General features: G+C 39.1%; 1 protein-coding gene across 6 annotated transcripts in view; it reads right to left on the reverse strand.

The window, feature by feature from the left end:
• UTRN (utrophin) overlaps nt 1-16739 on the reverse strand; it is a 366002-nt gene that overhangs the window by 136800 nt on the left and 212463 nt on the right. For all 6 annotated transcript variants that reach the window (XM_026066463.1, XM_026066461.1, XM_026066459.1 and 3 more), the window contains 2 exons: nt 8039-8211; nt 2159-2315 (listed from right to left, as the gene is read on the reverse strand). In XM_026066463.1, coding sequence (XP_025922248.1) covers nt 2159-2315; nt 8039-8211 — 330 coding nt within the window. The remainder of the gene's footprint in view (nt 1-2158; nt 2316-8038; nt 8212-16739) is intronic.

Below are 16739 nucleotides of genomic sequence, written 5' to 3' on the forward strand. Positions count from 1 at the left end.
TTTCCTTCCAGTTTTCACTTTCCACCTGAAAATACACAACTTTTCAACTTGATACAGTTTACTAATAAACTGCAGCTTCAGTGAAGTAATGAACAGTGCCTGTTAGGAAACAGCCATGAAGTGCTGCCACAGAGAAACAAATCAATGGAGAGATTTAATCCATTTTCCTTCCTCTGGGAATCACCAATCAGCAACATTTCATAGAAGAACATTTCATTCATGAAACGCCACATGCTACTGGTTCATATCCGGCACAACACAGAAAAATTCATATGACATAATGGAATCCCTTTGTTTCTGCTAAAATAACAGAAAAGAATCATCCAGCCTTCATCTCAGAAATATCTGCAACTGAATACTGCACACTTGCCCACCTAAATGTACAGAAAACATGATAAATGCATAGGGCTATTTTAACTTTGTCTTGTTGCAGCCCATTAATAGGGCTCCTATTAAATATTGGACCAGGACATATATATCCTAACACCCACAGTAAACGCAAAAGCAAGTGACACAGGCCAAGTGACAAAAGAATATGGCCTTTTTCAAAAATGAAAGGGTAATCTCCTCTTAAAGCTCCTGAATGCACATATTCCACACAGTCTTAGCTTTACCTCAACATATAACAAACAAAACAAAAAAAATTACTCTTTAGAGCTATGGGTAAGAACAAAAGACTCTAGTGGCTCTCTCTCCCTCCCACTGCTGCAGTTCACTAGTAACTCCAACGAGCCATCTAGCATCCTTGTTCCTACATTTCTCTTTTGCAATGACATATAAAAACAACCATTTTTGAAAATCATTTTGAGATCTTTAAATGAGAGCCACTAGCAGTATTGTTTGTTACGATCAGGTATATACTATAATCTAGCATGAGACACGCACAAACCTTTAGAAAATGACCTCTACAGACCTATCATCTCTCACTGACCTGCTTTAAAACATATTTGGATCTTTTCCAGTCTTTTATTGCTCTTCTGCAATAGTAAACCACTGTTTGATCATTTTAAAAAGTTCAGAGCAGATGTGCCTGCAAACTGAGCGTGATGATTTAAGTGGATAACAGGAAGAGATGAACTCTCAAGAAATAAAGATCCTGAGTTTATGCTAATAACTTTATTTTAAAAGACTAAATTAAGAGGAAACATATGCAGATTTCTTTAAACTCTTGTATTTTGGAGTTAAGCCTCAAAAGCATTGCTCATGTCAGAATACATTTCTGAGTTCCACAGAGTATTGCTCTATATTTCTAAGCATTTTCCCAAATTCAGTTTTGTCCCCCACYAAAGACCATGACAGAAAAGACATCAGCATTGTGTTGGGGGGAGGGAAACACAGTCATTATGTAATCAATTACACATAGTTGCATTTGTTCTCTTTCCCATGTCTATACCATACAGCGAAGAAAGTATAATGAGATGAAATAAGCTGTACTAGAATGAATTTGTCCAACGGCAAGCATGCCCTAACTTGATTACTGATTAGAGTTGGTTAGACAACTTTATATTCTACGTAAACGAGGATATGTTTTAGATGCAACAGACTTTTTTGTTATCAAAAAATTACTTATGAATTAACATTTTAATATGCACCCAGGTGGCACAGAACTAGCAAAACCAGAGAGCTGAAACAACATCTTATAGTTAAAACAGTAAGGCACAGGTAGGTTTGTTTTAGTTCTTTCAAGCACTTTTGAGTCATCTTTGCAATATAAATCTGCACTTTGGGCACGGGAGACCCTCTAATACTGGTCATGTTGCTACAGTGTAGAAGGCCATTTTGCATAATTTTACTGAATTTACATTCATGTTGTTTCTGTAATTCATGTTCATTTCTTACTTACATGGGCCTTCCTTAGCTTTACTTGGAGAATAACCATTTTGCCTGATGGACATCTAAAAAGATCAGGAAAAGGATCACAAAACAGATTTGGACTGAGCATATGCATCAGAAACTATTCTGATGAAATTTTAAAGGGGATAGCTCAGTTGTGCTTTGCTGGGGGAGGTGGGAAGAAAAGGGAGTAGGGACCTACAGCAAAATGTTTTCCTAAAAATTAAACACTACGGTAAACTGTTAAGCATTTCTCCCATATCCAAATCTGCTTCATCCTATCCTTTACAGTAGCACATTTATCAATAAAATTTCAGGAACTCACTTTGCAATGGTCATACTGTTGCTGTAAGGTTGGAACATCCCCTCCAATGGGCATTTGTTTTTTTAGCTCTTCATCTTTTGTATTCAGCCATTTGATTAACTCTTCCAAGGATGTCAGCAATCTGTTCCATTTCTCTGCACTTGCCTCCAAGTGAGCCCTGTGAAACAACATAAAAGCATTTTTAAAGCCTTGAGTGGCATAAAAAGCAAGGGATTGTACAAAAAAAAATTCCATCATTAAGGTGGAAATGTTTCAAATATTTAACTGCAAAGAAACTTTGATGTGTTAAAAAACCCTCGATTTCTAAGCACTTTCCACAGCAAAACAAAATAAGCAGGGAGAGGAAGAAAAACCAGGATAACATGGACAAATATGTACCTGCTGTTTGGACCCACCTAAAACCTTGCAGACTGCACATCTGAGCAACACAAAGTGTTCTCCTTTTTTAGGACTCTACCCCTGCAGTGCACAAAGCATGAGTGTCGTTTTGTGAGCTAAAGCACCACAAAACTGAACTCTTTCATGCTGGAACCTGAATCTCCAGCGCAGAAAGGAACGAGTCATCAGCAGTAAGTTAACTGTGCTGCTGAAAACATCAGTGACCAATTATTTAATACATCACTTCAGTAGATAATGAGTTACTGAAGAATTAATGCAGTGTGCATCTGTCCCCCAGTGAAGCTTACAGCACCTCCAAACTCCAGCATACTCTTTTCTATCATATTCAAAATTACCTTGATTTGATGGCTTCCCTGCAGTGCCATCTTTGACAGGGTCCAGCTATTCTACTTTTACTCCAGTTATTCTGTGTTCTTATGGATTTCATTTTGAGACCAACATATAGCTAGCTTGTACCAGTACATAACAATTTATTTTACCACAGTGGTGATAGAGTAGAGCTCAGTCTTTTTTAACATAGTCTGACACTAGCTCTGCACCTTCCTGGTCTGCTTTTGATGGATGAGTGAACTGAACTTTACTATTCTGTTTCCTAGGTTTTCTCTTTTCTGCTTTGCACATAGTTTTTTATTCTTTTTCTGAATCACTGTAGCTTGCATCTTGACATTTATTATCATCTTAAATGGCTGTTCCAATGAATTTTTAGTACTGATCTGAAAAGAGTTGGATTGAAAGGGTGATGTGCTGCAAGGTTTACTTCAAGGCAAACTTAGGTTTGGGTAGGCTGGGATCTTCCAGGGATACTGGGATAGATGAACCAAAAAGCAGGCAGTAAGAGTGTATGGGGGGGAAAAAAAGGACATAGAGAGAAAAATCCCATCTCTGTAAGGGTAAACCAACTAGCTTTGTGGAAGAACCACCTATTCTCCTGCTCTACCCTGTTCAGGAAAGCATGTACGTAGCTACTTGGAAAAAAAAAATTTACAAGTACACGCTAGAAGTGATGTTCTTCTGCATACAGTTTTCTGCATCAGTATTTCTGTCTTCCCTTGTTCCTGTCACTAATATCATTCTCTCTGCTTGTATCCTGGGTGTAAAAACAGCTGAGCCGGAGTCCTCCCCTCTGGCATCTTCTGCACAGCCTTGGTCCACACTGTCACAATTCCCAAGTGAAAATGTACTTTATCAGCTCTTCAGTACTCACTAACCAGAACTACTTTCAAGGCAACCAACTTTCTTGCTGTGCTGTTAACCACATCCATACCAAAAGCTACTGCACAAGGTACTTACTCCACTGAAAATTCACACCTGAGTATTCACAATAATTAGTCCCTCCAGCCCCCAGCTACACATCCCAACAGCATGGTGTGGTCCATGTGCAATGTGTGCCTTCCCCTTTTCACAACTAGTTTGACTTCCTGTCAAAAAGCCATCAGACATATCTAGTTGTAAAGCGTTGCCAGCGCATGACCCCCCCATATTAGGTACTCAACAGAACCAGCCTCCTTTCTGGAAGTGAAAACAAAGTTCCCTATGAATCTGGCAGAGGGGAGACATTTTGCTCTCATCTAAGCCAAGGCAGTCCAGGTTTGAATTCACAGTTTTGCTATTAGGCCCACAGGTTTTACAAAAATAAAGCATCTTTATAGTTTTTTGTTGTTTTTTTTAAAAGAACAAACCACAGTTAGAATGTTTATATCTATAGTTCTGCATACATCTGAAAGTGAATTCTCTACTCATCATGACTTATTACTGTCTCTAGTAGGGGGAAGCAGCTTTCACCTCTAAAAATCGGCACTATTTGAGGCTTCAGGATTCTGCTCTAACTATTTAGCTGAATTCTTGTGCACAAAATGAATTAGGATTTTGCAAGGGGGGGAGAGGGAACTGTCACTAGTTAGGTGTTTAAAGGACACTTTAACAGTGGTTCACTGTTAATTTAACATTTGCTGCAATGATATTAACAGTGAACAAGCTAATTTGATATTAATGTGAATGATGTGGAATATAATACTAGATTAAATTCATTGTAATTTACCACTAATGAGTGTCTCTGCACATGCCAGATTAATGACAGCAGCAAAACATCACTAGCATATGATTTCAAAGTCCTCTGAAAGCAGACTTCAGGGGGCAGATAGGGGGTGCAGGAGAGGGAAGAGAGTACACTAACAGGGACAGTAAAACCCCTCTCTGAACACAGAGAACCACTCTCTTCAGAAAGGCTAGAAAGAAGTTAATAAAAAAAAATGCAGGGGAAAACATCAACATCAACCTGTACTTTTCCTGTTACCCTTCTAATCTTATCAGTTGCGACAGTGAAAATAAAAGGGAGAGGCAACAGCAGCAGCTGATGAGTAGACACAAGCATTCAATCTGCCTGAGGAGCAGAGACATGCATTGAGTAAACCCCACTCAGAGCAAATGCTACCCAGGAGGAAGGGGACCTAGATATACTCCAATTTGCATTTCAGTGTAAAGTTTTAGTATCATGTTCACATTTGTGATAGAGACATTATCACAGAGTTAGAGCCAATAAACTATGCTGAAGTTCTGAAATGTTTCTTGAGCTTCTTTGCTTTGAAAAAGAGGATTTCTGCCCTTGTTTAGAAATTGGGCCTTCTATTAACATACAATCTGCAAGCAAAGCTTCAAGTGTTGGTGCCCATGCAACAAATGAATTGGCAATTTTCAGGGACTTGCTGGGTGAAGTGGTGGCTTAAGAATCTATTCTGATAAAAATAGAGGTCAGTTATGTATGAGTGTTGTTTTGAGCACTGGTTGGAGCAACAATATTTTTCAGCATCAACCACCCTGTATTTAGAAGCACTCCTAAAGGAATCTCAGCTGAGCAGGAAAAACACAGGCTCTCCATCAAGCTGATCAGACTCAGAGCACCCTCCCTCCTTCCCTCCCTGTGCCCAGGCAGAAGATCATGCAGAAGAGCAACACTGACATAGCTCCCCTTGGGCTGACCCTGGGAAACTGTCTTCACAGCTGGTGATCTCCTCAGCTTCTGCTTCTGCTATTTAGGTAACACTTTTCCTGCTGAGCAACAAGGGAACACATGGAATAGAAAAGGTTGGTGGGTGGTCTAAGTGTAGAGAATCCTTTTCTGTTCCCCCCCATACTTTTACCTCTATCTTGTCCCCCAAATACCAACCCCCCTACCCCTCCCCAGAGAAAAAAAAGAGTATGCCCTAAATATTTGGCTTTAAAAGACATATCCATAAGAAAAAAAATATATATATATACACATATATATGTGTGTGTGTGTGTGTGTGTGTGTATATCTATATCTCAGGAATACCGAGCCGCTGATTCGTTTTCTTCCATGAAATAAGACAACGCAGTAAGAAAAAGAAAGAAGTGTAAGTAAGTCTAGGAGTATTTCAGGCAGAGGTACATACAGTGCTCTCAAAGTGAAGTCATAATCACTACAAGTACAGTTTTAAGTAGTTTCCATGCATTTTAAAAAAAGTCCTAAAAGTGCTGCTTTTTCAGTTTGGAACTCTTTAGTTATAGCAGCAAGAAAGTAAAGTCTATGCAGTAACTAGCAGGATCAGCTCTAAGGACTGAAATAGTGAAGAAAGCCTCACGTTATCCCTAAGGCAGAACAGTACTTTCAGCAACTAAATCAAAAGAATCAGAATATACATGTAGCTGCAAATATATTATTAAAAACACCCCCCCMCACACACACACAGAGCAACCCTAATTTAGAAGCACCACCCCAAGCTAAACTCCATTAAAAAAATAAAAAATAAAATAAAATAAATTGGATTTTTCAGTCATGAGTCCTAGCCTCTAGAAGGGTGATCTGCTGTTCTCCCAACTCATCCATACATTTTTGCTTTCCAATTCTTCCTTGAAATAACATATACCAAGAAAAAGTTGAAGGTGAAGCAGTAGCAATTGAAAAGTTGAACAGGCAGACCAACACACCAACTTCACACCAGTTCTACTGTTTGTTATTTCCCAAGAGAGGCTTTCACCACTCTTGCAGTTCAGTTCTCTAACTTACGCAATCAAGGAACAGGGCAAAAAACATGAACTCAGAAATACTGCCCTTTGTTCAGAGGCAACTGAGATTTGAAAGGTTAATTTATTTCTCTTACATTTGGTTCCAGTATTCTCCTCCCTGCCTGCCTTTCACTTGTAGCTCAGTGACGTATAGCTCAGCAGTATTATACCTAGCAGCAGAGTAGCACAAACCCGTTAACGCTGTCCCGTGGACCACATGTTCCAGATCTACATAGAAAGCACTCAGCGTACACTGCACAACAGCAGTCTCTGTATTGCTGCCTCAGAATTAACAGCTGCTAGGGTAAATGGCTTGAAGGTCATTTGACCATTAATTTCTCCTAAATTATCGTTAACCCCAGGAAGGGTCAAACAACTGAATTGTTATTGCTGGAACTTTACAGTTGCTGATTAAACTATTAACGTGTTCATGCTTTAGTCTCTCTCACGGGTTGATTTACTTGTGAATACAGCTCATAAAAGCCCAAGCTTAACAATACTTGTACTAATGTCCTTGTGGCGTGGTGGGGCCATTCTTTACAAGCTCTGCTGCCAAACTGCTTGGTTCCTCTGGGCCGAGCTCTGCCAGTGGGCTTTTGCTGAGCAGATTCTGCCAACCACATATAGCTGTCTAGCTGGTTGGTGATGGCGTAAGTGGAGATGAAAAGCAAATGTCGCATTTTCCCCTCCATCTCACACTCGCAAACTCTTGTGCCTGAATTCCAAGCTCAACTCATTTTTCTGGCCTTTGGAAAATTAATATGAAGGCTTAACATTGTTCTGTTCTATTAAAAGTACAATTTCCTTTAATCAACAGGAAAGCAGAGGCAATTAAAAGCCCTATACATGCTTTTCTGTGTAGTTAACTTTAACGTGGCATTTTATTCACATTAATGAATATGGTAACTTCCAAAATGACATTGTAATTTTAATACCGACTACATTTGGACAAACACTTTTCACTTAGCACTGCTAGAGTCAAAAAATTTAAAAGGCTTTTCTTGATTAATATATGCTTTAAAACATTTTTTATTGAATAGCTGTCAGAAAATTCTGCTACCAATATGGATCTAGACGCTCATGATGCAGTGCCATCAAAGTATTCATTTCAGTGGTAAAAACAAACAACAACAACAACAAACCTAATTTCTCCTCACTAATTTTAACTTCACAGAATTACTTCATTGACATTGCTTTCGTTATACAATAAGGAAGAGCCAATGTACTTTCTGGAAAATTTAGCACAAATTGGCAAGTTGCAACCGTACAGCTTTGGAGAGAGCAGAACAAGTAGTTAAGCATCCCCTGACAGCCAGTGCACCAAGTTTTCATATTTGTGCTCATGGTCCCTTACAGAAGAAAACTGAGATTTCACCTCAAAGCCACAGTCGTGCTTCTGGAACCTTTCAGAAGACAGCAATTGTGCCCCATTCATGTCTTGATGTTTTCATTACTCACCTGATGTTAGCTGACTTCACCTTCAGGTCATTCCAGCGCTGGTTCATGTCATCAAGTCGATGCTGGAGCAGAGCAGCTTCCTCAGAGTTTCCCAAGGCTTTCACCATCTTCTGCCTGTTTCCATCAATGCTTTTGAAGATGTCATTGTGGGCATCGATCTCAGCTTGGATGTCCTAAAATATCAAAAAGAAAAGCCCAGACATCTTAGTTCTCTGCTTTAAGCGAGAGATGTTATTCCTATTACAATTCTTAAACCACTAGGCCAGAGCACATAATCTTTCTTGTGTGAATCTGAAAAGAGATGGAAAAAAACTTGCAAAAAAGATACAAAAACCTGTACCCCCATTAACATCATTACAAAAGATTCACCCTTCTTAAGCATGAGAAAAGGAGTTTGAAAATTACCCTTTGCTGTGAAACAGCACTTACAACTATGAACACTAAATTCTTGCTCTCTCTTTTTTTTTTTTTAAATTACTTATGGTAAATAATTCCCTACTGGTTTCCCACATTTCCTGCACAATACTGTATTTGCAAATGCACTAGAAACTTTTCCCTGCTCAGAAGTTGCACAGACTGAGCCTTGGCAATGTTGTTTCTTTCCTCTTTGAAATAAAACGTTGCAGAAACTTTACACAACTATCCAGTGCAATTCTCAAGGTATAGTGTTTTTTGACATATGCAATGAATGTTTTTAACTAAAGCCTATGTCCCTAAACAGCAACTAAATGACCATAGCTACCACAAAACCTATTTTTACAATTCAGTTATCATATACCATCTCCTGCAATATGTGGAGAGGTAGACATAAAAAAAGTCTGCATTTTGCAGCAAAACTGAAAAGAAAAAGAAGTACTTGCAGTTTCATTTTAAGTTACTCATTTCTCTTCCCCTTTGAAATTAAACATTTTATTTTCTGATCTAATTTCTGCCGCAAGAAACACATTACTGGAGCTGTCTTCAAATAACCAAGAACAGTATTATTATTTTTAAAACATAAGACTCTCAAACAAAATCTCCTGTATCATTGCCAATGCTTTCTAGCATCTGTATATCAATGTATACTCTAACAAAGAAATGTAAATGTGTGAAGAGCCAGGAGATGTACTGGCTGTCTCAATGGGATTAATCAGCAAAGATTGTGACAGAAACCTGATGCAGATGTAAAAAAGCTTCTTTCGCAAGGAAGAAATTCAATAACCCTGGAATCCCTTAAAGGCTGTATTCTTGCAGGCAGCCTCTCAGTGCGTTTTGGCCATCCCCAGGGGCAGGAGCAGACAAATGAGGGGGTTCTTTCACCTCCTATCCTCAAGATGTGGGCCTGCATCTAAGAACAGCTGCTATTTACGTCTACAATTGATAGTTGGAAATAGTAGCCATGATAGCATCAGAACTTTCTTTAGTTAGGGAAGAAAAAACAAAGTAAATTACAGCCGAAGGGATGGGGAAGCAGGGAATCAGCGAAGCTCTGGCTCTCCAGCTGAGCTACTATATAACTTTGGACAACTCTGTTCCTTGCCCGCAGTTTCACTACTTTAAATGGGTAAGACGACACTTTGGCTGTCTTTAAAACACCTTAATAAACCCCACCATTCTGAAAATAAGTACAATCCAATAGCATTTAAAATGGATGTTTCTAATAATCAACAAACCCCAGTAAGACAGCAGAGTCATCAATTAAAGCACATGCTTTAATGAAACATGAAAATTTTTGTAGATCCTGACCTTCCGACTCCAATATGCAAGCAGACTCCCTGAAAACCAGCTTGAGTCCAAACAGCAGGAGATACAACAGTATAAAGCAGAGTTCAATTTTAAGTAYGCACTAATCTGTACTACTGAAATCTGCCCGTGTCAAATCCATTGCCAGGCCTCTTCAGAGTTACAAAAGAAGAGTTTGCAAACTAGCCTTCCATTCTACAACAACAATGCTCATTCTAAGGCTATTGAGAACCTTCAAAAAATATTTTACCCTTGATTACTTTTGAGAGGGACACTTGTAAGTATGCATGCTTAAAAATTCAAAACAAAGTTTCACTCAAAATGAGTTTGATCCTTGCATTTGACAGTTGTCATGCTACATTGAATAAGGCATGGTAAATCTGCTGTTTGCATTCCTGAGACTCATCTGTGATGGCCATATTATGACAGCTTAGTTCAAAGAATCAACTTTGCTAATTAACTTCTCTTCCTCTTTTCTGATTTCCATTGTCCAGGAAGAAAAAGCACTTTCAGTTGTTGGATAAACAAAACAGAACTGCTATTAAAGTCAATCAGTGCCGTCGCATCAGAGCCCTCAAAAGAAGGGGGAGAAAAATCCAAACAAGGCATCTCAATTTAGCACGTGTATGGAAGAAGTGCAGCAGGCGGGTGTGATGTAAAAGATGGCTAACAGCAACAGACAGACAAAGGAGAAACCAGTTACCCTCCAATGATGATAAAAAAGATCATGAAGATTTTTATAAAGATATTTTCTTGTGCTAGAAGCCCAGCAAGGATGAAGGGCTCCCATCTTGTCCCAGGACTGYTCCCAGTTCCCTCAGTATTTCCTCTTGCTCACTGTGTTATCGTAACCTTTCCCTTGATTCTCCTGAATTTTGTAACCATGTCATGCTTTCCTTCCCTTAAAATTTCTTATTTCAAAGCAGGGAGAAGAGCTCTATCCATCCTGTACACATGGCAATTCATGTTCATCCTGAGTTATTATTTCTCTTTCTCCTGCCTTTTTCTTGATCATGATTCTTCATATCCTGCATCATCTTCTATGTGGCAAATAGGATGAAATAAGTTGATTACCCTTGCTCTGGCCCCAACCAGCATTAACTCTGCTAAGGGTAAGACAATCAAAATTTTTCAGTGCTTTAAAAATAATTATAAACACCTCTCTACAATCACACAGAAGATCCTATATCCAGAGTCGCAAGGGCAACACAGTGGAGGATGCAAGAGAAGAGGAAAAAGAGAGCTCATAGTTCCTAAACTGTCATTACATAGCTTCATCAAGTTTGGGGGGGAGGGGGGGGAAATATTGCTATAGAGAGGCCTTAAGGTTATATTTTGCTAACTCTGCAAATGTTTATGTGCACGTATTTATTAAATGGGACTGACTGATTATTGGTATGAGGTCAGCAAATACGTTTACATGCACAAGTGTTTGCAGGATTAGCGTCCTAAACTAAAAGATCTCACTGAGGAAAAAGTTCATCTTATATTTAAAACAAGGTGCAAGTTTCAAAGTTTCAAAAGATAGAAAGGAGAAGAACTAACTAGGCTGGCATTTTTATCTACTTTACCCTAGCCAGGGTATTAGAAGATTGCCACTTTTCTTAGACTCCATTTAAGATTTAAAAATCAAACTGCTGCATATATGCTGCCTATGCAACTCAAGAGCCTGTGGCTTTAAAGAATATATAAATATGGTATGTGAGACACAATAACACTACAGATGGCAATTCTGAAAATGACCAGCAGACCTCGCCCTTTCCAGCTGGTGTTGCTACTACAACAGCCCAAAGTCGGACTAAATTGAGTTGCCCAAGGAAAAAGAAAAATGTATGACAAAGGTTTGAACAAAACCTAACTTAGTGACTTCATGCCCAAGGTCAACCAGCTATCAACCTTTTTCTTTTTCCCTCCCCGCCGCCAACAGCGCAAGGATATTGTAAACTTTTACAGCAATAGACAATTGTCCTTTGGAACATATTCATTTTTTATTAAGATAAACTCAAGACAAAAAGAATTCCTAAAAGTATTCCCATGAAAAAAGTATTCTAATGCTTTTTTTTTTTTTTTTTNCTGCGCTGTTACAATATTCTGTTCTACTCATGGTTTTTTAGATTTTATTTGTTGATATGTTGCCATTATCACGGGCAAAATACTTTCCTCTTTAAAGGCCCTAAGCCTTTCTGTTGAAGATAAAAACATGATTGGTTGAAGAAAACTCCATATTCCCATCCCAAAATTAATGTGGAACAAACAAGATGCATTTTAAAACACGCAAAAATTTGCACTACTCCATTTCCACTATAAAGAATACTTGAGGTTTCTGATACAAAGAAATAATGCAGAGAAGTTATTTTATTACACAAAGTGAATAAAAAGATGTTCCCACCATGTTACAGATTCTATTAAGATCCCTTAATCAAGCTTCCACTGTATATATATTAAGCAAAACACAACATCCTCTTATGAAAAAGTTCTATAGCATTTTATACTAAATCATAACTTTTTTTTCTTTTTTTTAATCCAATTACATAAGAGTAAAGGTTTACTCAACGGGATTTTTTTTTTTAACCACTATATACAGCAACATTCYGTATTAAACTCTAAATTTAAATTGTTTTATGTTTATACGCAAATAGACCTCCATTGAATTTCTATAAAGAACTGACCACAGAGCAGGGATGGCAAATTATAGCATATAAACTACACACAGCTTCTAAGAAATGGGCATGCAGGTGGCAGGCTGACACTGTGGTACAGGATTAGCCACAGACTTGTGTTAGTATGCAGACTGCTAGGTAATTTGAATCCCAGCTACAAACTACAGAACAGGCAAACTGTTGTGGCTTTTGACCAAAGTGAAGATTTCAGTAGGAGTTAATAGACTGAGGTCGACTACCCATAAATGAAAAATAGCTTGAAGAACCGCATATCTCCCCCAAAAGGTACTCCAGGCTATATCACCAGGACAGTTTTGTATTTTTTACACCCAAAACAAATCACGCCCCATGACTGGAATAGGACAGAAGACTTGGTACAGGTAAAAGGAAATGCAAGTCTCTCAAGAACAACTGCCCATTTCCTTCACTGACAACATCCAAGTTAGCAAAGACTTAAGTTACGGAGGTATGGCTTGTGCCTTCTTTACTGCCCATGAAAGTGTCCTGCAGACACTCTTCCACTGAAACAGCTAGAACATAAAATGTCAGTAGCAACAAAAGGACTTAGCTGTATACCACAGACATCAGCCAGAACATCTTTCTTTGAAGTCTCATAGCAGGTAGTAAGGCAATGGAAGCTTTTTATAGCAGATTGTTTATTCTATTTTGAATCAGATACATTTTACCTGCTGCTGCCAACTGCCTTTGAGTACACTGCTGTGTCAGATGTTCCCTTTAGCCTATGCTCCACCTGGAGCTTTCACTTTTTGATGGCCCTCAAGGAGGGAGCAAGAATTAGGGCATGAGATAGGCATGTGAAGATGGCCATTGCAACAGGGAAATGGGACTTTTATTGCTCTCTCCTTCACAAATGCAAGGGGTGGGAGGCAGAGAGGGAAGCTGTTGTAAAAAGAGACAGTTAAAAGTAATTCTCCAGTCTCTGGAGAATCCAGGTACTCATCTCACCCAGGGAGTCTCTCCTCCGGTTTCAGAAGACACTCATAACTTGACAGTCATAGCTTTAGAAAGGCTCACCCCATCTGCTGTATCACATAGGTCTGCAGTGGCTGTCTGCTGTTAGGCAATCAGCTTATAAAGAATTCACACTCAGAAGAGCAGTATAAATGCAAAATCCTTGGGTAGAACTGCCATTATCATAAATCCACCACTGGCAGAACTGCATATAAGGAAAGACAATAAACCTCTCTAAAAATGTCATATGTGGACCACACTGCCTCTCAGTATAGCTGTTGCGACTACAGTATAAGAAGGATCAAAGCAATTTGCAAGAGCAATTGGGTTTAGGTGTGACAGAAACTCATTTACTACTTAAGTTCTTAGTTCAGGAAGAAAAACAGTAAAACAGTTTTTTTGGGGAAAAAGCCTTTGGATATTTTTCATATCTGATTTTCACACTCTTGTATTACCAAAAGTCTTGCACTGCAGCTTTGAGTTTCTAAAAAGCTGTCTCAGCTTGCACTGAAACTTAATGGATAATACCTTAACAGGTGACATATGGTGTGGGTAAGGACTCTTTTAATCACAAGAACAATGATGCATTTAAGGCTGAGAATGCCAGCCTATATCTGACAACTTCTGTGGCTCAGTCACACGGCAGTAACCGAACATCTGAAGGGCATCATAAATCCATTAATACTAACTCCAGCAGTCATATATTGGGACTGAACAAAGCCAAAGCAGCCCAGCCCACTTGAGTGTAATATGACTCTACTTTTTGCATGGGAAGGGAGTGTCGTACAAGCTTCTGCAAATGCCATCTGGCTTCTGCATTACGACCACAGTAACAGCACTTGTAATTCTCTCCTTACAACATATATTAATGGCTGCAAAAAGTTAAAAGTAGCTTGCAAGCCAGAATCACTGTCATAATGCTGTTTCTACTGGCAGCAAACTCCTCAGTAAGAAGGAACAGGATGGGTTGTGGGAAATCATGTGAGGGAGAGACAAGGCAGGGGAGAGGGGAACTTACTAAAAAAAAAAAAAAAGAGAGAGAGAGAAAAAGAAAACTTGCTCAATAAGCAGTTTCTGATCAAAGTTCAACAACAAAAATGTTAACATTCTTCTCTAGCACCAAAGCGTTCTCCTAAATCATGTTACAAACTTCAACACAATAGACAAAATGACAGTAAGCTTTAGGCTAAAAAATATGGCAGCTGTGAGATTTGTAAGTTATGCTTTTGTTGAGAATTGCTACAATCAATTCCTTTGACACGAAATAAGACACTGGCATATTCAAAATCACAGGGGAGAGCATGGAATTTGCAAACGCCAGGGCTTTGTATGGTACGAAGAAATTAAACACACCGGTAGCAAAACTTCTTTCTTAACAATATTGTGAAACATCTCAACATCTCATCTCAAAGGCTGAGGCTTCAAGAAGGGGGGGGGGGGGAAGCACACTCTCCTCCAGTATGTGACCTAATCTTCAAAGACTAACAGCAGCAATTACAACAGAACACTGATGCCCAGCTGACAGACTGGGGAGGAGAATGGAGAGTGTTTTACACAGTGAGGCATTCATGTCACAGATGTTTTCACCTGCTGCTACCAGCTACTTTTGGAAGATATTGGTGGATTGGCTGAACAGTATCAGTCTCATTACCTCCAAAAGTTTGCTACTGTCTGAAAGTAAAACTAGAAGAGTTTAAAAAAAAAAAAAAGTCTTCTCAGCACCTAGATTTATTATGATTTTGAAATTAACCAAAGCAATTATACAAACCCCAAAAGAAAAAAGATCTAGCTTCCTTTTATTTTATGAGATATTTAAGTTCATTTAGTAATATCCTTTCTATTGTTCAGGTGACCAGTTCTGATTTGTATTAAAAAAAATCATAGAAAAATCACAGAATCATACTGTACAATCTGTTCTTCTACTTGTGATCTTTGTGACCACAAGTAATATTTTTAATCTTAATTTGTAAGTAAAACATCATATATTGTTTACTGACTCTGGTTTTGAATGACACAAGAAGGTTTTTTAGAGAAGTGTACCACAAAAGAAAAAAGAAAATATAATATGTGAAGCCAAGCTAAAGAGGGTTACAAATATATGATTCAGGTCTCCTCAGAAGTGCTGACAATTAGATGAAAGCAACACTTCTGAGAAGTTTCATGTCTCAATCACTCTAATCAAAGCAATCACTCCAAAGTCAAGCCTCCTGCCTCTCAGCATTACTGTTGCCAAATTTCCTGGTAAGAGAAAGAATAACTAGACTGGATAAAACAAGAATAGAGGAAAGAAGTGGAGAAGTGGCACACTCATGGGAAATAATTCTACTTATAAAAGCCATCAGGAGATCTTCCAATTTGACTAAGAGAACTTTCAACTAAATTTAACAGCAAATCATGGAGCACTTTCTTTGTGTGAAGTAAGATCACAAGCACTCCGGAAAGTCCCCTTATACCTATGGCTTAGCAAAGCCCAAAACCTTCTATCACTTCCTTTGAGAAAAGACAGGACAACCACGATAAGAGTAAGTGCTCTAGAACTAATCCTGTAGGACTTGAAATGGGGAAGGAAAGAAGCATTAGTCTTCCATACCTGAGAGGCAGTCCAACAAGGGTCACACAAGGACCTTCACAACAACACAGAAAAAAATCCTGATCTTATCATGGCCTGCCCCTTTTATTGTATATTTTTCAAAAGAAAAAAATAAGTACTTGAAACTACTCTTATCGTACCTTTTCAAATTTTGTCAGCAACTCCCGTAAGCTGAAGTTCAGACCAATCATGATTAAATGTCCCCCGAAGCCTACATTTTCCTGGTATGTCCTCCAAGCCAGGTCTATAGCCTTCAGAAGATTTATCTTTCTTCCAGATATACTTTCTCGAAACCCTCTGAAAATCCCTGCGCACACATCCCTCTAGTGCCATATTCCCCCAGCAGTAGTTCATGCAGCACCATTTTAGCGGCCTCCCCGTCCCCACTCGCTTCCATGGGCTGGGCACTTCAGGGCGAGGCGATGCTGGTAGATGCTCTTTGCAGCGTTAACCTGGTCCCATGGCGCTGGAAGGATCTTCTCGTCCCTGTGCACAACCAGGACTCCCTCCAGTGCACCTCAGCAATGGCCTGCAGGCTCCAACTGTTTTCTTGCGGGCCCCGAGCTCAACGTTTGGTCTCAATTACCCTGCGTAAGAGAAGCTATATTCTCCTGGTGAGTGGAAGTTGCAGGGGGCGGGGAGGAGGAGCCACTCATTCCATGCCTGCTCCATTCAAGGAAAAAGAGAAAAAAAAATCCCCAGAGAAATTTCTGTATATAGAAAGCTCCAAATGCCAGTTTTTCAGAGAAGCCCAGAC

Source organism: Apteryx rowi, unplaced genomic scaffold, assembly GCF_003343035.1.
Source record: "Apteryx rowi isolate R43461 unplaced genomic scaffold, aptRow1 scaffold_241, whole genome shotgun sequence".
Lineage (NCBI taxonomy): Eukaryota > Metazoa > Chordata > Aves > Apterygiformes > Apterygidae > Apteryx > Apteryx rowi.